Raw genomic sequence first — 26,810 nt, forward strand, 5'->3', positions numbered from 1 at the left:
TGAAGTGATACACAGTTTATTTTGAACCAGTTGCAGCTACAGTTGTCCTCATCCGACAGGGGTGCGGAGCCTGCTGCGTTCATTTGTTTAGATGTCGTTAAAATACCACAATGACTTTTCCTACAAAAACCCATTACACAGAATAATAAGGTATACAGAAGAACAGTATGTTACAATAGTACAAATGATAAATTATATTATACAGTTATAATGCCAACAGGTTGAGCACGTATCCAATAAAAAAAAAAAAAAATTAAAAAGGAAAGAAAAAGCAGCCTGCTCCCAGTACTATGAGAAAGGTAAATAGACACGAAAAGAAAAGAATAAAGGAGGCTGTTTATGCATACAAAGACAGACAGCCTGTAAGGTCAGTTAGTCCTCTTGATAAAAGCATAGTGAATACATAATGTAACACAGAGGAGCTCGCTACACACAGGCCACATTTTCACTGCACCATAGTCACGACTGTGAACAACGCTGCCAGGGATTCAAGAAAAAACGTTTTCCGGCTGCAGCGTTCTCAGACTGTTTGAGCGCGACGGCTCGAAGCCTTTGTTCTCTTTTCGACGCTTCTATAAACTTTCCTGCAATTGCTGAGAGTGAAGTTTAAGGTCAGGCCCGCAGTGAAAGACAAGGCCGGTGAGAAGGTGACACATCTTGAGCTAGAATATCATAGTAGTGTTTCCATGAACAAGACTTAGTTAGCAAATTTTATCCTGCAAAACACATCAAGCGTTAAGTCTGTTTTTATCTCGTTCACTTTTTCCTTCTTTTATTTTTGCATATATTTAGTTGAGATTAAAAAAATGTAAAAATGCTTGCTGGTCTGCAGGGGTTGCATCCATTCATTCATTCAGGACCCCCAAACGTAAAAAGCAATCACCACCGCCACCCTCGTGAAAAGCATACGCACACGTACGGTCGGAGCTGCCCCTCCTTTTGTTTTTGCCTGAGAGAAATGAAGGTCTGCTTTAAGTGGATGTCTCCACGGTCCTGCAGAGTAGCTATCATACCAGAGCAGACCACGAGGGGGCGCCAATCCATATCAAAAGAAAAATTAACAAGGAAGGAAAAACAAGCTTTCCACAGTCACATTGGCAGTTATTGAGAAAGATCTGAAGAAACTATTCTGACTTACACAAAAAAGGGTCTGTACACCAGGTGCAATTCATCCATAGCTGAATGTCATCAACCCACCTTTCACAACCAAAATGACGAAAGACAAGACACTCGGCTCGCTGTCAGTAAATGTGCTGATGTTCAGCCAACAGTAACACTTTCTTACACAAAACTCTGAACAAAATGTAAAACAGCTCTGAAATATAAAACATTTTAACAATGGAGTCTCTGATCTCAAGAGCGTCAATAAACAGAAAGAGAAGGGGGGAAATGTCAGTAAGCGGTGACTCTACTGTTCAAAGTAATCAGAGTACGGCATCCTCCGAAATCACAGTCGCTATGACTTTGGTAACAGTTGTGCTTCTAAGAGAAGAGAATTACATAGCCTACCCATAGGGTGACACAAACTAGAGTAACAGGAAAAAAAATAAAATAAAGATGACACATGGCTTAGCTAGGTACACAGCTCCAAAACTCTGATAAGCTTGGCTATGGATTTACACCTAACACAAACAAAAACAAAATAAAGTAACCAACACAAGAAAACAACCGCACGTTTACGTAACATGACTCGCTGTTGTTTGCTGTGGGATTCCCTGTGCTATCAATAGACTGATCCTGGAACAACCCCCTTTGAAAATGTGTGTGTGAGTGAGTGCGTGCGTTCCCACTAGGTAATGTAATCCTGTAGATAGATTAACGCCAGCAAATCCAGTCAGAGGTAAACTCTTCCCACAATGCCAAGTGTCTGTCATATGCTTTAAAATATATTTTTTTTTGTTAAAGCAACAATCACTGATATCTGCTGCAAACATGCGGGCACACACACACACACACACACACACACACACACACACACACACACACACACACACACACACACACACACACTCTTAAGGTCGTTGATGCCTAAGTTGCCCCTTGTTTGAGTTCCACTTCAGAAACTAATTCCAAATCAGTTTCCACTTATCAGACTGAGAAATGGGAAAACTTGTTCATGAAAGTACACTTGGAAACTAAATGCATTTCTCCTGCAAACGCGCACATATACACACAGACATACACACACAAACACAACCCTCCTTCCACACGTATCCCTTTGAGCCTTGAAACAAACTTAAATTTAAAAAAAAAAAAAAAAAAAAAAAAAAAACTGTCCCATGATGCCTCACTGCATCCTATTTATATAGCAAAAAAAAAAACAAAAAATACTGATGCCACCACAGTTCATGTCTTTTTCACTACAAACATTTTGGGGGGGCTCAACATGTAGTAGTTAGTATCAGTACACTTGCATGTGAGCAAAAACACAGATATTTAAAAACAAACAAACAAAACATCTCCTCTGAGAAGCTTTCATTGTTATTCCTGTGAACCACTGAGGTCAAAGGTCATCTGGAGGGTCTGAAGAAAGTTCAGAGATTAGAGGAAGTGACCAGATGAGAGTTGTGACCATGAGCCGAGGCACTGTGTTTTTGTGTTTGTGTGTGTGTCGACTCGGCTGTTTTAAGCGGCTGGACGTCCTCCCTAAGCTAAGGTGTAGCGGTGAGCCCAACAGTCACAGAAAAAAAAAGAAAGAAACAAAAGAAGAAGAAAAAAGCAAACAATTGTGCAAAATTCCTGCTTTGTAACACACACACACACTTGCACACAGAGTATAAACACATCTAACCATCTCTCATCTTTACTCCAGTGAGTGGAAGTTGACTCGCTGGAAAATACACAGTGTAAAAGTACTGAGATGTGCACTCTCTCACACACACACACCAGCTGGCAGGGCTTATAAAAGATTAGCTCTAGTGAAGAGATAAGATCCTGGCATTAGAACAGTCAGACTCTCCTGTCACTCCACTACAGAAGAGGAGAGGAGCGGTCCTAAAGGGAAGAAGTAAGGGAGAAATGATTGAGAAAAGGACAGGGAGGAGAGACTGTGGCCAAGTCCTGCCTCAGTGGAAAAACTGTAAACACTGACGCTACTCTTAAAAGTCTGTGGACTGATGCAAACTCTTTGTGGTCATCAACATTATCATTAGATCAGCATGGAACACAGGACTAGGCAGCTTGTAGGAGAGAAAGAAAGAGAGAAGAAAGGAGTTAGGGAGTGTGGTAAGGTAGGAGAGGGTCCTGCTGGGACTCTGGCTTGGAGTTGGTTATAAATGGATAATTGAGATAAGACGTCTCCTTGTTCGTTTTGAAGCTTCTTGAGGGGCTAAAGTTGAAGAGTAAAAGGAAGGGTTACTCCATGATGTCCCTCTCCCTGTCATCCTCTCACAAAAGGAACGGGTTGGTGGTTCCGGTGTTTTGAGTCCCAGCCTGGGGGGGCATGCTCATCAGGGGCTGGGGCATGGACATGGAGGATGGAATCCCTGCGCTCATCCCCATGCCTCCCACAGCACCCACTCCAGGCATCGAGTGGCCCATGGGGGCCATACCTGTCAGAGGGACCATGGGGACGGGCTGAGGAGGCATGGAGGAAAGGCCTATGGGCTCTGCCATGCTGCCAAAGCCAGAGGGCATCGGGCTGACGCGCATCTGGTTGAGGGTGGGGGGAGCTGGCTGGCTCACTTGGAAGGGGTTGGCCGGGGTTGGAGCAGAGCCACCTAAATAAAGTGAGGGGATAACAAACAAAGGAAGAAAACACATTAGTACAACAGTACATTGTGTTTAGTTGGGCTATGTCAGTTGGACATTATATAAAGTACTCGCTAAAATACTTCAAAGCTAACACTTTCTTCACCCATCCCACTAAGATTGTTAGAAAATAAATAAATAATAATAATAAATATATAAAATATTAGATTTCACATTCTCTTTGCTCTCCCACCTGTTGAAGCCAAGAATGGGTTGACAACTGGCGCAGGCTGGGCCGGTTTGGTCACCAGAGAGTCTAAATTGACCAGGGCAGCATTGGGACCCAGGAAGGACTCAGGAGTCTTTCTAGTTGGGTTTGTGATGATGGAAGTAGATGCTGAGGTGGGAAGGGGATCAAATATGTCCAGGCTGCTACTGCTGGCCAGGCTGAGTTGGGAGGGGACAGAAGATGCAATGCCCATATCACCTGAAGAACAAAAGTAGAGGTAGTCGTATTTTACAGCTGAACGAGCTGCTTTCAGAATTGGGCAAAGCATTATGGATTTAATGCCTACTCCAGTCGGGCACGGCAAATAATTGAAGGCATCTACGATACCGAAGAGTAGTATTTGAACAAAAAGAATTGATTTACTGTGGTATTCTATTTTGTTTTGTTCTCTAAACTTGCTGTCCATTTGGATTTCTCAGAGTCGCCGACCTACTAGCGGACATGTTTATCAGCACATGAGCAAACCAGATTCAGACTGAGAGTAAAACGAAACTGAGTTGATGCCATAAAATGATCAGAAGACTCTATTATGAGAAGACATCAGAGGCAGACAGCCTGGCTGTTTGTTGTGGCAGCAGTCAGATAGCAGTGGAGACATTCACTGATGCACTCATAAACCCAGCTTACTAGCAACAGCACGCGCATGCACACACACAAACACACACAAACGGAAATGTCAAAGATGAAAACTGCTGCCACAAAATAAGAAATGAAGTGTAGCAGATCTTAGAAACAGCCATGGTAAGATGAGATAGGCCTACAATGCCCCATAAATCTTGTAGATTTCAGCTGGAGCTAACATCCGCTCCGTAGAAGGTCGCTTCACTTTATTCTTTTCCTCACCACCTCTTGGACTGCATTAGTGCTGCGTTAGTGTTGAGCTAGAGCAAAAGTCATCATCCTCCCACACTCAGACTAGAGAATAACACCGTCCAAACTGTTCACTGGAACCTTATCAGACACAGACCTGAATGGAGCTGTGAATAGGATTAGTTTAAATTTAGATGTAAATTCCCAAATCGAGATTTAACAAGAATCAGGTCATATCTGAGAGGGTTTCCCTAAACTGAGTCTGATAATTTATTTAACAATGTACCTTCAAAAGCTGCCCCAGATTACACCACAGTGAAATGGAACCAGACTGGAGCAAAGAGCTGTTTCCCGGCCACAATTTGATACAATTACTGCCAAATCAGCTTAAAAACCTAATTTTAGTGGTTATAATGCTGCCTTTGCTCCAGTCTGGTGATACTGACATATAAACACAAGACATGTGTGTGTCTCTGCCATGCAGAAGCAACGCATCTGCACAGACAGACACTGACAAAAACAAAAAACAACAACAACAACAACAACAACAACAACAACAACAACAACACAGACTCCATGTCATTAGAGAGACAAAGACAGGGTGAGTACCAGTGGGGACAGAGGAGGAAGAGCGCAGGCTATCAAACTCTGAGAAGTCTTCTTTGGATGTACCATTGGATGCGCTCAACAGGTCAAAGCTACCTGAAAGGAGAAAATGCATACACAAATGCAAGAATACAAGACAATACACAAAGTAGACAAAAGTTCACATAAACACAGAGCAAATACATAAAAAGACAAATGGAATACAATATGAGTATGAATGACAATGAATACTTTGTGCTGTGTTGCTCTGTTGTGAGTTTGAGTCTTCAAGTCGACTGAATTTTCATTAAAACCTTGGAAAATTATACAGTACAAAAAAGTATAAACAAGAATCATCCAATTTCAGAGTGCTTTAATTCGGTAACAATCGAAACACATACAGGGATTCGTGAGTTTCACATGATTGCCAGTGGGTAACATAACGACAGCAGTGGATGCACCGACTTGTGTATCTGACGGACAAACAGCAAACCAATCACACGGACACATGCTGTGTGTCAGGAGGTAAACGCACTGCACAGTTGTAAACATTGTAAGCTCTCTATGTGAAACTTAAATTCAGCCATGTATTCTAAAAGTCACCGCAAGATTTTTAAAAAGCTCTTTGAAATCGGATGATTCTTTTTAAAACATTGTGTACTTGCAACTTTAATTTATTAATCACAATGTAAGAAGCAACATGACAGGTCACCTTGGTACTTAGTTGGCAGCAAAGCTGGCTATGTTTAGGGCTGGGGGGGGAGAGAAGGTTACCTGTGTTGGAGGGTTTGGGGCGGGCTGCTGCAGAACCCCATGGGTCAGAAGCAGGAATGGAGTTGGGCGCCCAGGGATCGCTGCTCTTGATGGGTGGGACAGTAGAAGTGCCCCATGGGTCCACTGAGGTTGCTGGCTTAGGGGCAGATCCTGGAGGGAAGGGGAGACATTCAATGTTCTGTGGGTGAGGGATTAAAGGTATATACAGGTAAAGAGAGGGGAGTGAATTGGTGAAAAGCAGGGTTAATTTAATGCGCTGAGCCCCCCTGGGCCTCACTTAATACATCAGTCCAGCCTCGAGTTGAGGAAGGAAAACCAACAAGCACCTTATCCTTGAAAAATTATTTATGTTACCGAATTACATCACAGAATCCAGAATGAACGGTCAACCAAACACACGACAGATAAGGGATAAAAACGCAGTAAGCTCCCTCATTTCTGGGCTGCCGCTCTTTCAACAGTCCTCAAATTTTATCATTAGGTACATTTCACAGAGTACAGAGAGCAAACAGTGCGAGGGATCATGTGATTTCATTTAGGACTCCAAAGAATCTGTGTTATAATTATCTAAAAATCTCACATATGTGATTTCGTCTGTGATTATGCTGCAACAGAAACTATCATGCCCTTCCTTAATCAAACATTTAAACAAATTTTCTGTAAACCCGAGACTAACAAATACTGAAATAAACTGAGTAATTACTGCATAGTTCATTTCAGTTCAATCTATCCACATAGACACTCCCTCTCACACGCCAACCTCATCATGACAGAGGACTATTACATATCTGACTCCCCGAGCCTGCTTTTCTCCCAGCATCATGATCCCTTCCTTCACAATGTCTTCCGCTAACTCTCACCCTCCCCAACCCTCAGTGCAGTAATGCTGCTGAGCCAGTGGAGCAGCATTCCTGTGTAACAAAGAGTCACAGTCCTGCAAGCGGCAGGTGGAGAGCAGAAATCTCTTTCACACACATGCAAACTTTTCAGTGATAGTATGTAGTAGAGCAGGGCGATATGGTCAAAAATATATATCACGATATATATTTGGAAAATTTGCGATAACGATATAATTTCTGCGAGACAAAATACAACTCCACAACTTTACTAGCGCAAAAAAAACCTGATCCATTCATTTTACTTAAACAAGCAGCTGTTTTTATGTGCATTAAAGCTATATAAACATTTAACAGTGCAAATGCAAATTCCTTGCTGAAAGTTTAACCAAAAGGTATTTCCAGTAGAAATGGGCTGACATATCCTGAGCATAACCATGTATAATATCCACTGAAGTTAAAAAGAGGTGCTTTGCAACATGAAACCACAGTGTGCCAAATAAAAAAGTCAAATATGTATTTCTCGGACCATAAGGTGCACGGGATTATAAGGCACATTAAGCGAAACAAAGCAGTCAGATAAATCAAACTTTATTCAACTCATTCTTCTTGCTTCTTCCACTTCTGTACCTTTGATTCATTAATGCTGTATTCTATCACAGCTGCTCTATTCCCTTGTTGTTGCAGTATATTATTGACTAACCTCGTATTGTGGATGGATTGTCTCAATTGTTCTCCTGACTGAAGTTTGGTCTGTTTACAGCATCCTGCCATGCGATTGCATTTGTCTCTAACCATGAGGAACCTTCACGTTAACTTTTATCGAGTGGAAAAGTGTTAGTGTTCATCCTCGAGCTTCACTGTTTATGTTGTGCTAACATAGCTGTGTCGCTAGCGATCACGTAGCACATCATTATAAACCAGCTAGCCAAACTTCAGTAACCCTACAAACGTCACTGCTGTTTAGTTTTCTGTCTTCATTTATGTTGGAAGTGATAGCAGAGCTGTACGTTTGAATTTTTTCAGAAATCTCTCAGTCAGAACATGCTATATCATGTTTAGGTAACTAGCGAAACTAGCGAGCTAACTTCCGCTAACTTCCTGCTAACTTCTAACTCCGAATTCTGTTTTCATGGATGCCTGGATGTTAAACTTCATAGTTACACCTGGTAAAGCAGCAATGATGATCATTTCATTAAAGGTGAAAGAATTTAGACAGTTTTAAACTCTCAGTGACGTTTGTTTGACTTCGGGACTTTAAAGGACGGAGTTTAGGACCCAGATTACTTCCAGATTTACAAGCACCTTAGTCGACAAATACAGCGGCCCCACTTGCATGTTCTACAAAAAAAAGTGCTTTGTTGTGTATCTGACGGACAAACACCAAACCAGTTAAGCTGCACCATTTTTACAAAACAATTCTGGCTCATCCTTTTCACTCAATCTACTTTCCCCATTCACATTCTCCGTTACCGTGCATTCTCCGTGCTTTTTCGGCACTGCGCATGCGCGTTTTACCCATATTCTACCGTGATGTCATTTTCTTATCGTTGCCTAGCTTTGTACCGGTATTACCTTGAACAGTATAATATGGCCCAGCCCTAGTATGTAGATCTCACATGATGTAACAACTTTCAAGAAAGCAAGAGTGTGTGTATGTATATACCATAAGGCTGCCATGGGTCAGCTGATGCAGCAGCAGCTCCGGCCCCAGCTCCCGTGCCCCAGGGGTCAGCACTGGCACCAGGCTCGGGGACATCCATTAGATCCATCAAAGTGGACTGTGGCTACAAAGAGAGACCCATGGGTTAGAAAATAACAAAACGACAGGAGACCAGATAAAAGGAAAATTAAGCATGGAGACAAAAGAGGAAATATACAAAGGGGGTGATTGAAGATATACACGGAATATATGAAATGGAAAAAAGTAGGAAAGACAATCCGTTGGCCATTATCCTGCACATGAATACTGTTCAAACATAGAGGGTAGTTATGTCATTACGCATTGAGAACAACATGAGTCATTGTCGTGCAACCGTACGTCTTCAACTCTTTATCTCTCCGTGGCCTCAAACTGCAGCCGGGCACTTATTCAGGCAGAATAATGACAAATAAACTCGGCAGTCTGCTGCCAGTTAGCGGCTTCATTACGGCTACTGAAGGGAGCAGACAGGGTGAGGCAGAAAAAGGAGATGGGGAGAGACAAGACTATTTCAGGAGCGTGTTTGCGATAATGGAATAACTGAGTCACCGCAACCACTACGCTTATGTGCTTTTTACCTCTTTTTTCTTCTTGGCAACTTTTGCAGAGCCTGGGCCTTCTTTCTTACTCTCCTCTAAGGCCATTTGTAGTCTCAGGTCATCTCCTCGGCGTATGCGCTCCTCCTGCACACACACAGAAAGACCAACCCATGTGTAACTTATCTCATTCTTCTCAACATGACATTTTTCAAAGTGATGTTCAATTAAAGATGTGTTTTTGTACTACTAATCTTATTTTTACTGCAAAATAGGCTCATTTATTGTATGTTTACTGAAAACTAGCGCTGTGCAATACTGAAAATATTGACATCAAGCTAATGCAAAGTAAATACAGGGCCAATAATGCCAATTGTGGACTTAGAAGGGTAGCTTACATACAAAGCTCATGACTCTGAAGACATTTTAATGACCACTAAATCACTGTGATTTTTTTCCTATATAAATAATTAGTTAACACAACAAAACACTCCTTTCAGCTGTTTTTGAATATGGGCTTTTTGAAGACCTGGAATATAAGTGTGCCTTTCTCTAAGGTTGTTTTCACACCTGCTGCGTTTAGTCAGCTTTAATCAAACTCTGGTTCATTTTCCCCTTTGGCCCCCAATCTGAACCAACTACCAGAAGTATATCGCAATTCTGAGCTAAACAACTTGCCACTGCCACGTATGCTTTGTTCTTTAGGATGTGGCACGGTACTAGAGGTCTGCAAATGTCTTTATGGGCTAGAAACTTTACGTTAAATTAACGTAGTTTCTCCATATTCTCCAGAAGTCCAGAACACACCACCTTTCTTTTTTATTTTTCTTCCTTCCGCTTATTGGCCGGACACATCAGGCCAAAAGGTGAATTGAACATTCTCATGTTGTTGGCAGTGATGCACAAACCATGGGGCAAAAGCTGATACGGAGAAAACAAACTATTGGTGTGAGAATGCCATGAAGCACTTTTAAACAACACAAGTCAACTCAATGTCCTATAGTTGACATGACCGTTAACACATAAGGTTTCAGACATTTTTGATAGTGGAAGTTTAAGGTATTTTTTCCCCTCCTTTTCATTAAAAAAACAAAAACAAAAACAAACAAACAAACAAACTTTAATGATAGAAACTGATACTGACACCAATGCTGCTATCCAGTTTCCTTTGGGATTATTAAAGTATTCTGACATATATTCGATATTCAAATCAATCTGCCCACCTCGACTTGAAACAGCCATGTCTGGCATGTTAGCATACGCATGTGCGACAAAGTGTGCATACCTGCTCTGCAGCCTCTCTGCTCATGGCCAAGGCAAGTTGCAGTTGCAGTTCTTCCTCTCCGCTGGTCTGAGGTCTGGCCTGTTCCAGTTCTGAACCGGCGTTAGGAGACGTAGCTAAGCAGCAAATTCAGAATGTATGTTAATGTTACTGCCACAGGGCAAGACGTCACAGTTCATTATGCACTAACTGGTACTGTCAGAGATTTACAGTTAACAAACAGTCAGGTGAGTAAACAACACTGAGACACTTGAGATTGATAACGTGCGGCACGGGTGAAACTCAGAGAGTCACCCCGTACTGCAGCATTAGTTTATTTTTATAGGTTACATCGTCAATATGCAAATATAATCACATTTCCTGTTATGCAGGTCCTGATGCTGTCTGTGTGTAAGCTGTGTGTGTGTGTGTCACAAAGTATGTGTGTTGCAAGTCAATTTCTAAGAATAATATAATGCAAGTCAACTTCTGCGGATATGTATTTCTGTACTAGTCCTCTTGCGGTAAATGTCAGTGTCACAGGGTCAGCTTCCTGTTTCTACAGAAAACTGTGTCTGGTGAAATATGTGTAACATAACATTTGAAGCATAATCGAATAAAACAATAAAAACTCCCTAACAGGTACTTTAAGACAACTTCTGTCACAACAGATGCAATCACACAATATCCAGTAGTAATGCAAGACACATTTAGCATTTTATTAGCCTGCACAGAAAGCACAGAGTGTGTGTGTGTGTGTGTGTGTGTGTGTGTGTGTGTGTGTGTGTGTGTGTGTGTGTGTGTGTGTGTGTGTGTGTGTGTGTGTGTGTGAGATCATAGGTCTTCACTGCAAGCCCGTGGGAGACGATGGGTCCGTTCAGCTTATTGGATTAAGTCGGGCCATGTGGCAGCACAAAACACGCAGACATCGCACGTGGCAAACAAACAAACATACACGCCAGCTGGCTTGAACATAATAAGAAAGAGCGTAGAGAGACACTCACTATGGCGGCTTCAACTGAACTGAAAGTGTGACTGTGTCTCAGTGTGGAAACAAACTCATTTCCATGGGAAACAGAGGCCATCATCATATTTGTCTTTTCTTGCCATGTCATTCTTTTGACTTTATTTCTCCGTGAATGTTGTGGGTGTGCAAAGAATATATGTATAATGACCTGGATTTTCTACTTAACGTGTGCTTTTCTATGTGATGATAGTTCTTCACACACACACACACACACACACACACACACACACACACTTTTCTTTTAACCTGTTACTTGTTTTGTTTACTAAAAAAAGAAGGACTGATCAAATTTTCCCTTTGGGGTACTTTTGTTTTTCGTTCGTTCGCCTCTCTCCTTCACACAAACACGCCAGCCATTATTTTTTTTTCTACTGCCAATTTGGCTACAAATATGCACACTTATTTTTTCATGATCATAATCATGCTTCATTTCTTTTTAAATATACGTCGAACCCTGAGCAGCTGTAGAATCCCAAGGCCAAAAAACCCAAGTAACACAAATATGACGTGCGGAAAGACTAAATGTTAGTTTCACTCTTTGATGCGACTAACTTTGAAACTTCACTTTGACTAACATCCTCCTACCCTGAAAAGACATTTTTGAAAATACATATCACATCAGCAAGTTATCTGTAAACGTACACAGACAATTTGCCCGATCAAATGTTTCCATCATAAGAAGATGGTAGAAATGGTACAAAAAAGACATTTCCCTTAAAATGAAGAGGCCCAGTCTTCTTTGAAATGGTTAAAGAAACCTGATAGCCAGTAACACAAAAACAGCTCATATGTAGCCCGTGCTCTGCAGAAACAAAAGCCTCATTTATCTATTACATAGAAGATCATCATTAACAAAAGTGTCTAAAAAGCTTCACCACTGTCAACTCTGGATGCTTCAAGAAATAATCCGATGAATGGTCGCAAAAGTCAAATCGTTTCATTCAAGAGAGTACCAAAAGTCAAGCATGTGTTTTATTTGAGTGAAACTCTAAAACCATGCAATAAATGACCACAAGAGCAGATACTGTCACATAACAATAAACTGCACAACTACATTTCTTTCCACTGCTTACTGTACCTTTACCGTTTTAGGTTAGTCAAAAACCGAAAACAAGTTTTTGTTTAGCCAAAAAACAGTCAAAAGTCTTCAGTTAAAGTCTGCAGACTCAGAGAAATGTGCATATTCAAAATCCCATGCAAGTACAAAAAGTGTTGTAAACAACGGCAGCAACAACCACACCTGTGCAGGTTTTCTAGGTATTGGCTTCAGATAGGGCTGCCACGATTCGTCGACTAGTCACGATTACGGCAACTATCGAAATCGCCGACAACTAATTCAATAGTCGACGCGTCGTTTGAAGCTTTGTGAGATTCTGAAAGACACAGGAATAAATAGTAGGATTTAAGAGTGTAATAACGGACTGAAACAGAAGATGGCAGCACTACATCTACAAGGATGCCAGCTGCTGTTAAACACAGAAGAAGAAGAAGCAGTCTCCAGTATCGTAGCTGTGTCCAAATTCAGGGGCTGCATTTGTAGGCCGATTACATTACAGCGACGCGACGAAGGCTGTCCAAACTCGAAGACTTCTCCAAATGCAGCCGACAAATGCGTCCTTAATTTCCCCAGATTTGAAGGATGGGTCGGGTGTGTCCTTCGTGACCCAACCTATCCCAGAATTCATAGCGTGGCTCAGCCAATTCCAGTTTCCAACGATGGCGGCAGCTACTTAGTTTTAATATTACTCTTTTTGGGTCACAAAATAAAGTTTTCGGATATTTTCAGGCGAGAATGTAGCTGTGTAAACATCAAATATCTGGTTGATTTATCAAGACATCACATATTTACAAAAGTGCTCCGACATTTTCGGAGATAAGCTGGCCCGGAGGTCAAGGTTCAACTCCCGGCACATCGTTTTCAAACCCCCCGCGGTCTTTCGCTACTCAGGTTTAACATGATATATAAGTCACTTAGATAACTTAAAAATGTTATTATTTGGCTTTTTCAGCGTTTTATTTGTTCCTGAGTAAATCGGTTTGGCAGAGATTAAAGTTATAGTTTTCACACAGCCGAATAAACGTCAAGCAGACAACTGATTAAACAGAAGTGTGAGATGGTCGAGAGTTTACTCCAGTGTCCTGTTATATTTTAGATAGCAAGGAGCAGACGGCTGAGTTTATTAAACTCCACCGAGACAATCTCAATTTCATTAAAAGTTTAATAAACTGTGATCTTGTCTTTATTTTTAGTTAGCACATACCTTAAACACTTCAAGCTGTAAGCTGATAGTTATATAAAAGCAGATGCATGCTAGTGGAATAAGCTGTATGTTTTACGTCCAATGGATGCATGATCTGATTAGTCGACTAATCGCAAAAACAATCGGTGACTAGTCGACTATCAAAATAATCGTTTGTGGCAGCGCTAGCTCCATATTTCTGATGTTCTTCCTTTCCTTGCTCCTCATCAAACCCGTGTCTCTGCTGCTCCGACTCCAGACTATGCATTTCCTGAGAAAGTACCTGAGGTAAAAGGTGTTTGTTTAGCTGGAACAGTGAGCTATGGCTTCAACCTCATCTATGCCTGCCTTGAACAGCTGTACTAAAGCTAAAACAGACACAGTGGAACCATACAAACACAATTATGTCTGACAAATCAGAGGGGGGGAAAAAAAAAAAGCTTTGGCTCTTGAAGAACACGTGCTGACTCCCTAGTAAATTTACCATTATGTCATAAACACACACATGCTATGCAGTGATCTAGCAGAAGAAAAATACTTTTTTCTTGTTAGATTTAAAAAGACCACTGAGCCTGAAGACATACTGAGCTGCCACAAAACAGAAAGGCAAATAAACAAAAACTGAAAGCCAACTAAAACACACCAGTTCCTTACCCACCACTGTGGGAATGAACCATATATGGATAATCGAGTCTTCTGGCATATGTTACAGACAAATCTCTGCCTGGTTTCAGAAAACATTTCAACATCCTTAGTTTTCAATCTTTAAAGAGCTGATAAGACGCTAGTTAAATAATTTCTTATCTTGGCATCTCCACTTTGGTTCATGCTGTCTTTAATGATATTCCAATTCCACAAAAGCTAAGGCATCCAACTACATTAAGGCTGCATGAGCACCATGCAATAGTTGGGTTGCGGTCACGTGGTTCTGATGACGTGCGGAGGCAGCGCGATTTTTGAGTGGAGGGCGGAAGTAAACATGGAGGACACTGTGGAGAGTCAGGAAAGCAGCTATTGTGCAACTTTAGACCCCGTTTCTCGGGAGAGATATAAACAGATAGTTAAAAAATATATCGGACGTGATCCGTATTCTTTGAAAATGTCCGAATACACCACAGAAGTAAAGGATTTGCCTACTATCGAGGCTGTGGATATCACCAACTACTTGGTCCTCCAGACTTCTTACTACACTAGGCAGCAAATGAAAGCTTTCAAGAGTCTGGAGGCGTACAATTTTTTTGTCAGCGGGTGGGTCCACAACCTTGGAACAAAACGTCTCCGTGATGGATACAGTTTGGTGTTTGCAAGGGTGAGTGTTTGTTCTTATATTGCTTTATCTTAAACACGCTAACAGTTAGCAGTAGCGGCTTTAACGTCAACAAACATGCCACATCCTTAGGACTTCGTTAGAGTGACAGTTGTTTGTTTCAAGGTAAACCATTCTCAGAGGTCTAACGAGACACCTCTGAAGACTTGGGCAATTGCAAAGGAGGATGGAGAAGTGATTGCAGCTCATTGCAATTGTATGGCAGGGTTAGTAGCCTAATTAAGTAGGCTCAAATCCGGGCTCTCAGCCGTCTGTTGCATATCCAAAATCGCCTCTGCACATCGATGCTGTTCTGCCTTAAGCTTCATTCTTTTCTCTCGTTTGAGAACTGATTCCGATCTGGGTTTTCGTTCGTAGCCGAGATTGACCGTCGGAGCCCAGTCCTCTGACTCTTCGTCATCCAAAGCACTTGGGCAGCCTATAGTCCCAATCAAGTCAATATTAGACTACTAACTTAAAAGCACTAAGTAAACGAGAATTTAACGACAACCTAATGCTAATAAGTTCGTTTGCAAACATAACATTACCTCTGACGAAGTGGTCGCTGCAGACACGGGCATTGGCAGACTCTGCTCCTCCCGACTGTAAACGTAAATTTAAAATCCATTTTTTCCTACGTTTTTCGGTTAGAATTTTCCATTTTTCTCCTCTTCGTTGGGCTATTTTTGGTACCCTAAAATACCGTTAATAAGTTTCTCGGGTCGACCTACTGGAGCATCCGTAAACACAACAGGACATAGGCATTTTGCGTACTGTCTGTCTGTGATTTTGCGCTTATCTTTTTCACTTCCAACCGCCAGTCAAATTTCGCGCTTTACGTCGACGTCACGTCTACGTCAAATGAAACCTAGCTATTCCAGCTATGAAGAGAAGGAGGCTGGGTTTTTGTGCTGAAATGGGCTGATGACCACTTGTGTCATCTTGCGTGGATTTATGTGGTGCTAATTGCACACGAGAGTTTTTTTCTATGTGTGAGAACCATGAGCAGCCACCATTCTTGCAGACACAGTCTCTTGTCTTTGTACATCAGGGTTTTTTTTGTTGTTAAATGTACTTAACATTTGGAGGTGTTTTTGTATGCATCCACATTGCACACTGCACATGTGGATGATGCTGTGTGTTAGTCAAATGCATACTGGTTGCAATGTGTACTGGCATCCAGCATGTTTTTAAACACACTGTTGAACTCGTATGCTAGAACTACACTCTTCTCTGTAGCTGGCTGATGGACCAGCAACAACACAGAGTAGCCCACAAACCAGTTGTGCCACTTATTTCTGATATCAACCCCATCTGACAACAGATGCTCTATGCAGCTGCCTACGCGCTACCTTCACTTAACCATAATTTGACCCATTAGACTGCTTCTGTGACCTAGATAAGTGGCAGAAGAGACAAGGTTTCAAACCTTGTCTCTTCTGTATGTGGCACATGAGTATGTGACACTATAAAACTATTTCTATAAAACCTGCCAAATATTTTTTTTTGTTTTAATTACTGGACAGTAATTACTAGATGTTTTAGATTAGATATTTTCCGATTATTTTTATGTATTTTACTTGTTAAAATGCTGAAATAAAAAGGCACCATTATCCAAATGTATAAGAATCAACCACAGAAGATAAAAGATAAAATGTAGAGATTTTTAGGCCCAGGGTGAGGTTAATTTTGGTAACTGGGGGCCGGCTTTACACCTACAGTCTCACACGGCCATTTATTCACACCCTGTCTGGATAACAATACTCAGAAAGTTTGTCTGGAATCCCAAAAATCTCCCCTAGCAACTCCCACAGCCTAACGCCTATTGGCCAGATCCTCCATCAGTTTCTGCACTGATGACTCAGCTGCTGTAGCTTCCGCCTCTGAGCCTCGCACTCAAACACAATGTACACACAGGAATGTGGGCCATAAATGAGAGCTTGGTGTACACTCCATAAGGATGCTAGACAAGTCTGGGCAGCCTGAAACCAAATGCATGGCAACAAACCCACATCCATAGGCGTACACGCGCACACACAGACACAAAGTCATCCTGCTGTGTACAAAGAACTGGGTGGGAGGTTAGAGTGTGAAAGGAAAAGAGTTCCGTTTAGAAACTCCAGCAAAATCACCTAAAGATGTCACTGAGTATGAACAACCCTGTACTGTATTTACTCTACATCATGGAATGAAAGGGATATTATTTCATGCTTTGACAAGAGGTCTGAAATATTATAAAACTGACCCTTAGTGGTTTCCGTGCACTCTGCTACATTGTCACTGTCATGCGTCTCTAGAGAAACGAGTGCATCACTATAAAGGGAAGCAGATTCCTTTGCCATGTGGATAAAAGATGATTGGGGGGTCTTCTTCTTCTTCCTCTTCTCTGTGTGTGTGTGTGTGTGTGTGTGTGTGTGTGTGTGTGTGTGTGTGTGTGTGTGTGTGTGTGGGAAAGAGAGAATTAAGGAATGCAGGAGCGCTAGCCAGAGATAGGACAGGGGGAGGGGCAGATTTCAGGATGTAGGCCAAAGTTACACCAACTGTGATACAGTAACCATAATCGAGTGCACTGCATGATTTTTTTTTTTTTTTGCTTAAACATATGGCGTGACACCTTTCTATGTGTTAAGCCGACTGGTAATTATAATCCAGTACTCACAACCATGGTAGGAAGCAGGTGATCCCTCTGATCTGCCATACTCTTCACTGTAGGAAGTGGAGAGGTTGGGTTGAGATGAGCCTCGGCCAAATCCCATATGACTGCTCCCTGTGGACACCTGGGCCATACGCTCTTTGGTCTTCAAAGCCTGAGACCTAGCAGGACAAAAGGGATAATATATGATTAATATCTGTGATCAATCATCTTGACTTAAGCTAAGAAACTCTAGTTTTAGGTCTAACAGAACGAATAAGAATGAGATACTAGGGTGACACGACGATGGAGCCATGAAACCAAACAAAGCGAGAACATCTAATAGCAGAATTACCCCGAGAATCAGGGTTTCAAGTGGTTTCAATCCTAAAGTGCCAAAATGATTATTTTAGATTAAACATGCTGTCAAACAAATCCCCACAGACCAATTAAGATAATACTGGAAACACTACAGTTGCAACCAAAACATTTTCTCTGTTCTGTGTACAGTTCGAGACTGTGTGTGTGTGTGTGTGTGTGTGTGTGTGTGTGTGTGTGTGTGTGTGTGTGTGTGTGTGTGTGTGTTAAAAAGGCAGGTGTCAAAACTGCAAGTCTTGGAGTGATCACATATTTCTAAATACGCCACCGAGTTGAAGTGGAGGAAGGGGGGAAAAATAAATAAAATAAAAATCACTGAAAGAACAAAGTCATGCCAGACTGTTAAGACAGGAAATGTATTAAATCTGTAGCCAGCAACATTCTTTGCACACATTACAAGTGATAAAGATAAGAAGTGTTACAGAGTTATTTCCAAGGATTAACTGTTTTAGTAAGAAGGCATGGATCTCTTAAACTACACATAAGAATCTCTCGCGTAATACAGATGTTTTGATCTAGTCACGTAGACTAAGACAGCCTTTTGAACTTTGTTGCTTCCTCTGTATTAAAGGTCGTGGTTGGTTTGACCTCTCTAAGATTTGATGCCTGTGCTGCAAGCAGAAGAGCAGAAGTGCAGAAAGGACGGCAATGCACTCTGCTGCAAGAAAATAATAATAATAAAAAAAGAAAAAGGTCTCACCTCTCTCCTTTGAGGCGGTCTTCGTCTTTGAGTAGGACCACTAGCTGCTTGCTCTTCTCCCTGACGTTGATGCCCTGGTCCTTGCCATCTCTGTCGATGTACTGGAAGTCCTTCAGAGTCTGGATGGCGAAGATGTTTTCTTTGCACTGCAGCGCTACTCTCTCTGAGCCCGTCTTGATCAGGTAGTCAAGCAAGGTGAGCGCCTTGTAGACGTGGCGCCAGTTCTTGCCGTGGTCGTTGAGTCGTTTCCAGATCATGTTCATGATCTCGCTGAAGGCCACCACGTTGTAAGTGAGGTCGGCGATGTCCGACATGAGTGAAGACGACGGCCCCCAGGGGTCGTTGGACGTGGCCTCTCTGACTTTCTTCTCCGCTTCGGAGTAGTTGTTAACCATGTTCTTCATCTGCCGGCGGATGGTGCTTGGCATGGTGGCGGTTAAGATGGGACAGACAAGAAATCAAACGTACACTCTCACACAAGGAGAGCAGCTGGGACACCAACAATATTTGGGTTACACACACCCAGAAGTTACAAACGTGCCCTTCAGGTGAAGCTTGTGTTGTTTGCCCGCGTTTCTGTGTCCTTTGTCACGGCGGTGTTTTGTTAATGTTTTCCTGTAACAAAGCGGTTTGTGGATGTACGCGGTTGTTTATGAGGCTCCTCCAGGCCAGTGCAGTGTTCCCGAGTCCTCCAACACAGCGTCTGTTAAAACCATTTCCACACCCACAGTGCCGGCTGAACACATGACCATGCCATCACCTAGACCAAGACGACAAATAACAGGTTAGTTTACAGAACAATATGAAAAACAAATATAGGCAAGGGCCAGAAACCCAAAAAAAACCAAAAAAAAAAAACAAGCACACTCTACAATACTTGCAATCACTCAGAGTATCTTAAACATAACATCAGCTTAATATGCATCTTCTTTAATAAGTTTCACACCCCTAAAGTAATGTCACATGCCAGCAATAACAACTCAAAACCTCAATAGCCCAAGAAAAACCTACGCGTTGCAATATTTCAGATTTCTGAACAGCTGAAGTCACACGCTAATCTGAATGTCTTTCATGAAGTTCCACAGCTAAACAGTAAGCTCACATCGATGTGTAATCACAAGAGCAGCTGTAAGCGCTTTTTGAAACTAGACAAACATGTTTCATACTTTCACACTTAGATAAGCAATTTCCATGCATGCCCCCTCTATATCATACAAAGTCACGGTGCTGTGAACAAGAATTGTTTCCACTTTTATAATTTCACTTAAGTTTACAGTAACTTTGACACGATGGCAAATTACTAGGACGGATGGTGAAGATTTTTGTTAAACTAAACAAATCTGTGTGGTCACACCATTCCCCAGCACTTCCAAGACTGCTTCAGGTGCATATTCTTTGTGTGAACTTGGAGGACAATGTGAAGACAATTACAATGAAACAACATGCCATATAAAGAGGTCTGCAATAATCTAACATTTTAATCTTGAGCACCAGGTTATGGAGTACAAATAAGTCCTTAAAATATTGTTCAGGGATTTTTAAAAAAAACCTGATATGGTGTAAATATAACACAGAGAGCAACGTGTATGTATAATATTGCTCTAAGATCATAGAAGTTATCAATGTAATTCACCAGCAGTAACTTGACCACAATCTTTGCAAAGATTTAAATTAACAGTATTGGCAATCACTGAAATGGTTAATCCATCAGTGTGCACAAGCTCTTTAATAAAATTTTTATTTTTAATGCTAAAATATAAAATTATTGTTTTTGATTTTACTGTTTTTCAAAAGCAGAAAAAAAATATTGAAGCATATTATTATTTTTTGATTAGGATGCCAAATTACAGCTGAGCAGAAAAAGCAGTAATTTCTGAGTTCTCAGAAAAGTCCAGGGTGTCGGCTTAAATTCTGGGTATAAAAACTTAATTTCAGTAACATTTCGTTTGTGACATTTTTTAAAACATTTTTTTAAACAACAGGTGGTCTAATAAGCACTGTATATATAAAATAAGAGCTTTGCTTTTTTAATTCCCCAATATATTCAACCACAATTCTCTAACAAGTCTGAGAATGAGACGCCTTTATCTTCACAGCATTAACAGTAAGAATGAGTTTCCACCCTCTGGTGGGTGGCAGGGGAGATAATCCATTTCCAGTCAGATGAATACCACAGAAGTGACTGATGACGCCTCAGTACTTGTTTCTAAAAGATCAGCAAAGCAGCCACTAATCACTTCCTGCCAGACACAGAGACAAGTATGGATAGTGGGCGGAGACTCACAGCGGCGTAACGTACACACCCAAGTGCCATGTGAAAAACTCTTGACCGTGAAAACTCGCTTAAGTATGCAACACCTAAGGCTTACATAACACGTTTAAATCTGCTGCTGGTGCTGGAAAAGAACAGCAAGCCCCCATTAACAGAGTTGTGCTTGGACTGCAAATGCAGTTATTACTGTTATCAGTAATAAACTGCAGTTTGGGATGTCGGTGCCCATTGTTTTGCCTGCCTCGATGCCTTCCAGGCAAACCTATGATGACTTATCCTTTTCATTGATCAGAGCTCAATGCCAGGCGTGCACAGACAAGCCCAACAAAGTTCTTTCATACACATAAGTACAAGTCTGTGTGGACTTTATTAAGCACAAGAACGCGTTTTTTTTCAATGTATGTAGAAGTTAAATACAGACAACTTGTGCATGCATTTGTTTCAGGGAGCTTCCTGTCTAGCAATGTCATGGAAAGACAGCTGGAGGGGACGGGGGTGAAGAAACAAGGATAAGAAAACAACTTGGCACATCCCATAAATTCACTTAACGCCAATGAAACGTGATTCCTGTAGAGCATGACACACACACACACACACACACACACACTCTCTCTCTCTCTGAACGTTCCCTCGTCACCCTCCTCCTCACCCTGCATCCGCATGAATACTGCTCAGACCTAATGACACATCTGCTGCTATAATCACCTATTCACCCGTAGCAGACAGGAGGAAGAGAGGAGAGTCTGTCTTGTCCATCCCACCCTCCTGCAACCCCCATTCACATCCCGGAACAAACCCCCCACCCCACCCCTGACACACAAGAGCCAGTAGATATCCCCAGCCTGCCTTCACTCAGTCCTTCTGTGCTTAGTTCACGCCAATCCCAAAAGAAGACTGCACACAAGACTTGTGTTTGTGTGCGTGTCTAAAGAAATATGTGTTCATGCTGACAGTGCAGGTTATAAGTATGTCAAAAATCAGTAAGCATGTCATCATCCCGTCAAACCGCCAGCACACAATGCGGGGTAGCAGTTTAAGCGTGAAATAATTGAGTCCAGGGTGTGCTTTTTAACGGCACCAGATGAACTCGAACACATCTGTCGCCACCGATTCAGTCTCTTCCTTCTTTTCTTTCTGGCCTGTCTGTATCTGACTCACACACATTAAAGATGAGCTGTTAGTCCACCCTGTTCTCTATTTCAACACAAAGCCATTTATAATATATTTAAATATGTGGTGTTTTAATATCGCCTGGTTTTTCATGCAACAATTGTCTAATCCTTGGCGATTTTCGCTTTTGGAAGACAAAGTAATAAATGAAGTAAATAAGTAAAAAATACCCAGCGATCATTCCTTAGAATGCGACAGAAGGCAAAGGCGAAAGAGTGCTTGTGCCCTGCAGCCAAACAACAGACCAAATATGCATTTATTATGGCCATAGAGTTGGACTAATTTTGAAGGAGGAAGAGGAACAGAAATAACCCATTAAATACAGGCTGAGAAAAACACTAACCGCACTACCATCATAGTCAAATGGGACAAAGTGCCATTTACTGTTACATGCAAAGGTCAAAAGCAGAAAAAACAAAAAACAAATGAGGCCTTACTGTGGAAAACACTTTTTTACAAATCCAAATAAGATACCAGTGAACTGATGGACTAATATACACAGAACAGTTGTGATAAATTTCCCCCCAAAAATAAATAAATAAATATGTGTATCGCCTGACAGGAATAACGATTGGTCTCAACAGCATGAACTAGCAGCAGCGATGTAGTAGCGCATTATGAGATATTCCCTTTATGAATTGCAAATCATGTCACAGATACCTACAACTTTCTATGAATTCCATCAACAGTATTTAATAATAATACTGTAATGCCGCTTACTTATAAAACCTTCCGGCTTTGACCAACTGTAAACAAATCACCTGCACGCAATGAGTGTTCATCTTAAATAAAATGAAATTATTTGTCATGTATTTAACAATCTGTATCGCCAAACTACGAATATCTAAAGATACAGACGGGGAAAGAAACGTGTGACTGAGACATTAATGTCTGTGCACCAGAGGTCCATCATTACAAAAGCTTTAATCTTGGCTTGGCAGGAAGTGCTCAGAAGTTGTTGCTGTGCCGGCAGTGCAGGAATGTGCAATATGTCGTTTCAGTATCAACACCATCAGCATGAAGTAAGACACATTAGGCTGAACAGAACTACAACTTTCTTTCTCTTTGAGACCAAAGAAGAAAAAAAAAAGACCACACCTTTCTGACTTTTCTGTGAATAAACTGAAAGTTTGAGATTTACCCACAACTAACGAGTCCTGTATATATTAGTTTGTCACTTGTTAGTGCACACAGCACACGCAAAGGACCAAAGAGTTACATCAATTCATTCATTTAGAACAGGCAGTCAGGGAAACTCCATAAGACAGGAGTTCTTTTACACTCCAGTTTGTGGTGCAGGTCTCCCAAAACCAGGTGACACTAGTAGCAGAAACATCCTAGCATGCCTTGCTTTATGAATGGGTCCATCTTCTCCCCGGTGCACCAGTGTGCCCGCTCTCAACGGAAAGATTGCAACCCAGAGTGGGTGCGTCTCTTAAGCTCCTTCCTCCCCCATTTAGGCAGACGATGAGTAATGGCCAAACACTACCCTTCAATTCCCACTGGGGTACCCATATCACAGCCACTCATGCCACATGTCACAGCAACTTAAGGCAATTCCACTAGATGCACCACAGCACATTTCAGGAGCAGTTCTTTGGTCCACTAATGTAGCGAGACGATGGAAGTTAAACAATGGGTGGTGGACGAGGCAGGCAGGAAGTCAGTCATGGGTACGGCAAAGAGAGCAATTGGGCAATTTTTAAAATCATCCTACACTGTGTGCACACAAATTACTCCCGGTGCAGGATGAAGCAGAGGAGAACAGAACAAAATCATGGAGGAGATACAACATTATAGACCCAAGCCCAATCTGTTCCTGAGGTTAGAGTTCAGCTATAGCTTTCAACAAGCTTCTGTGCACTGCTATTATCGCTAGAGAGAAATCTACCCCGGACAAGGAAATAACCAAATAAGGGAACAATAATGATGTCCCCTTCATTACGGTTAGTTCACATCAAACGCAATGAGAAGTTCTGCCTCATGTTGCTTGCATGAGGAAACCCATAAATGTTAACTCCTGACCGGCAATAGGATATAGATGTGTATAGCTGACAGTTGGAATCAAGTTACAGAAATATAATTTCCTAACTTACCATTAAGTCCTACATTTTCACTCACTTTTCTCCACGCGTTCTACCCCCCATTTCTCTACATAAAGGTGACATAGAAGCAAAGAGGCCCTGTAGCCCTCAAACAGCATCAATACACCCGTCCTTCATTTCTGATTCTCACTTTCACCTGAAGAAGAATCCACAACCTACAGGGCAATCCCGCTTGATGCAAACTTAACTTTTCAGCTTCATTCACATCACCCAGGGGCTTCACATCACCAGATTTCACAGAATCTGAATGTCATTGTGCATCAAGAGAGAACCCACTAAGGCATCTTCTCAAACCACATGTATAGGATTTAACTGTAAGAGGGTAAAAAATTAACCCTTGTTTTACAAAATCACCCCAATCATTAGATCAAAGAATGATTCATGTTTTTCAGCCAAACATGTTCATATTGCCTGGCGAAGATGAATGGGTTTTTCATGTCCTAGAAAATATCTGAATGAATATATCCCAAAGAAACACGTAGAACACTTGACTTAAGTGAGTCACCTTAGATCATAACAAGTCCAACTTATCTTGTGTGTGTTTTGGCAAAAGCTAGGTAAACTGTGATTAGCATTAAGGGCTCAGAATCAGCGCATTGAGAACAGGTCCACCTTGTCACACAGAATGAGTAAAGCTGATCTCGAGATAGTAGGCTTGCACAACCGGGCGCCTGTGTGTGAATGTGACAAGACTATGTTTGTCTGTTCAGAATGACATTGTGTATAATAGGCTGTGTAATGGCATCCAGCCAGTTCCTTAACCATCCCTTTACATATGGTACAACCAAGAGCAACATTCATAAGTAATTAATCTTCATCTTCTCCTAGACACAAGGATTAAGCTCCCAAAAGCCAAACTCGCGTCAAATAAGCACTAACACTTGTTCAAACAGTACTAAAGTGGGTTTAAGTGAGCTATTACAACCGTGCACTCTGAGACAGTGAGACAGGAGGAGAGGCCACCATCTGATCGACGCATCACCCCACCTTTTGTCCTATGTTGCTAGCCGAGAGAAACAAAGCCAGCCAAGACAGGGACGGGAGGAGGACCGTGATGATGCATCTGTCACCCCCGTAACTGACTGACCACCCTGACAATAAAGGAAGCGCTGCCCCTCTTCTCAGGCCACATCAATACGGGTTCAGTGCGACTATGAAAAGAGAGGTTTTACTCAAACATCTTTGACTATGTTGAAAATAGAAAAGAAAACCTTGCCAGTATTAATGATCTAAAAACCAAACACTTTAGTCGCTGCTTGTCGGAAACCAGGCGAGTAAACGGACAGCGCCCACGTCGTAACGAGTCTCCCTAAAAATATCAATAAGTACGTTAAGTTTTGGACTGCTGAGTCACTGTAGTATGCTCTCGTCTAGCCCTCGTCTCTATAACAGCATGTGTGTTTCGGTAGAGAAAATAAAAATAATTTAAGTGGCTCTTTTTTTCTTTTTTTAAAATCACGGCGCCTCCTTGAACTGACGTGATTGATAGTTAGCACATAAGCTAAAGTAGCTTTAGCTAACATTCGTTTGGTGCTAGTAAACTACCTTAATGTTATTTATAATCCGTTCAGTCAAAAAATCCAGGTGATAGAGGTGAAATAAGTATGTGTATAAAATAGTGCGAGCTTACTCTAACATAGAATAGCAACCACACTTGCTACTAAGGGGTTTGCCGCTAACTACAGCTAGTTGAGTGCAAACTTGCGGCAAGTTCTAGTGCTTAGCATTGATTGAGTTAGCGGTGACTACACATTTCAGCTCACTGGAAAAGTACATAACCCGGAAAAGTTTGCTGTAGCTTAAAAATACACTGCAGCAATCACTTTTTCCACTTACAGATATTTGCACCCGAGATACCAACCACCGCCTAGCGTCAATTTACAAGACGATTTCAAATCCTGGCTTTCAGAAAAGTTGAATCAAAGCTAGCAGAGCTTGTGTTAGAACAGCCAGTTCACACACCATCCCCTCCAGCACCCTACTAACAACACAACTGTTGATCACTCACCATCTAGATGTAACACAATTTACTATTTACCGGTTTTATGACCACTTCTATACTGTAACGCACAATCGTTCGCGTTAGCTTCATAAAGTACTTTCTATGTTAGGACAATCAACTAGCATGTAAAGCTAGTTAGCGATCCTTCAAGCTAGCATCCAAGACGGGAGCTCAGTGGAGACATCACCATAGCAAACTGGATTACAGGACACCCCAGAAAAACAAAACAACGCGACTGTGTTGAAAACCGAAGGTAACTTACCAGAATTTTTGAGAGGGATACTTTAGGTACTCGTGTCACTCCAAGTGGAAGTCAAACCAATAAAAAACGTAGCTAATTCCAAAAAGAGAAGGGGGAAACCGAGACAGGAGTACTTATTTGGGCGTTCAAGGAGCTTGTTGCGCCTCCGCCTAGCTATATGCTGCTAGTGCTAAGCCAGCTAAAGCCAGGACTACACGTATCTCCTCCTCCTACAGAACATGGCGGGCAGAGCA

The 26,810-nt window shown here is 41.7% G+C and overlaps 1 protein-coding gene across 2 annotated transcripts; it reads right to left on the reverse strand.

The window, feature by feature from the left end:
* epn2 (epsin 2) lies at nucleotides 1-26,810 on the reverse strand. 2 transcript variants are annotated; one of them, XM_085270754.1, is made up of 10 exons: nucleotides 26,578-26,810; nucleotides 18,767-19,526; nucleotides 17,716-17,870; nucleotides 10,508-10,620; nucleotides 9,265-9,369; nucleotides 8,651-8,771; nucleotides 6,149-6,298; nucleotides 5,399-5,491; nucleotides 3,944-4,177; nucleotides 1-3,719 (listed from the first exon to the last, which is right to left on the reverse strand). In XM_085270754.1, exons 2-10 carry the CDS (start codon nucleotides 19,192-19,194, stop codon nucleotides 3,388-3,390), a joined length of 1,731 nt encoding a protein of 576 aa, XP_085126880.1. In that variant the 5' UTR covers nucleotides 19,195-19,526; nucleotides 26,578-26,810; the 3' UTR covers nucleotides 1-3,387. The 2 variants fall into 2 exon arrangements, with proteins under 2 accessions (XP_085126880.1, XP_085126881.1); XM_085270755.1 differs by lacking the exon at nucleotides 5,399-5,491 and having other exon boundaries at nucleotides 26,578-26,808.

Source organism: Mchenga conophoros, linkage group LG4, assembly GCF_057382185.1.
Source record: "Mchenga conophoros isolate Kocher_MC1m ecotype Shallow Benthic linkage group LG4, M_conophoros_male_GT1.1, whole genome shotgun sequence".
Lineage (NCBI taxonomy): Eukaryota > Metazoa > Chordata > Actinopteri > Cichliformes > Cichlidae > Mchenga > Mchenga conophoros.

Bases quoted from the DNA above. Each gene is read 5' to 3' on its own strand.
- epn2 (XM_085270754.1), bottom strand. From the start codon at position 19,194: ATGCCAAGCACCATCCGCCGGCAGATGAAGAACATGGTTAACAACTAC. The intron at 17,871-18,766 runs GTGAGACCTTTT...TTGTCCTGCTAG, and splicing joins GACCGCCTCAAAGGAGAGAG to GTCTCAGGCTTTGAAGACCA. The intron at 4,178-5,398 runs GTACTCACCCTG...TTTGTTCTTCAG, and splicing joins TTCCTCCTCTGTCCCCACTG to GTGATATGGGCATTGCATCT.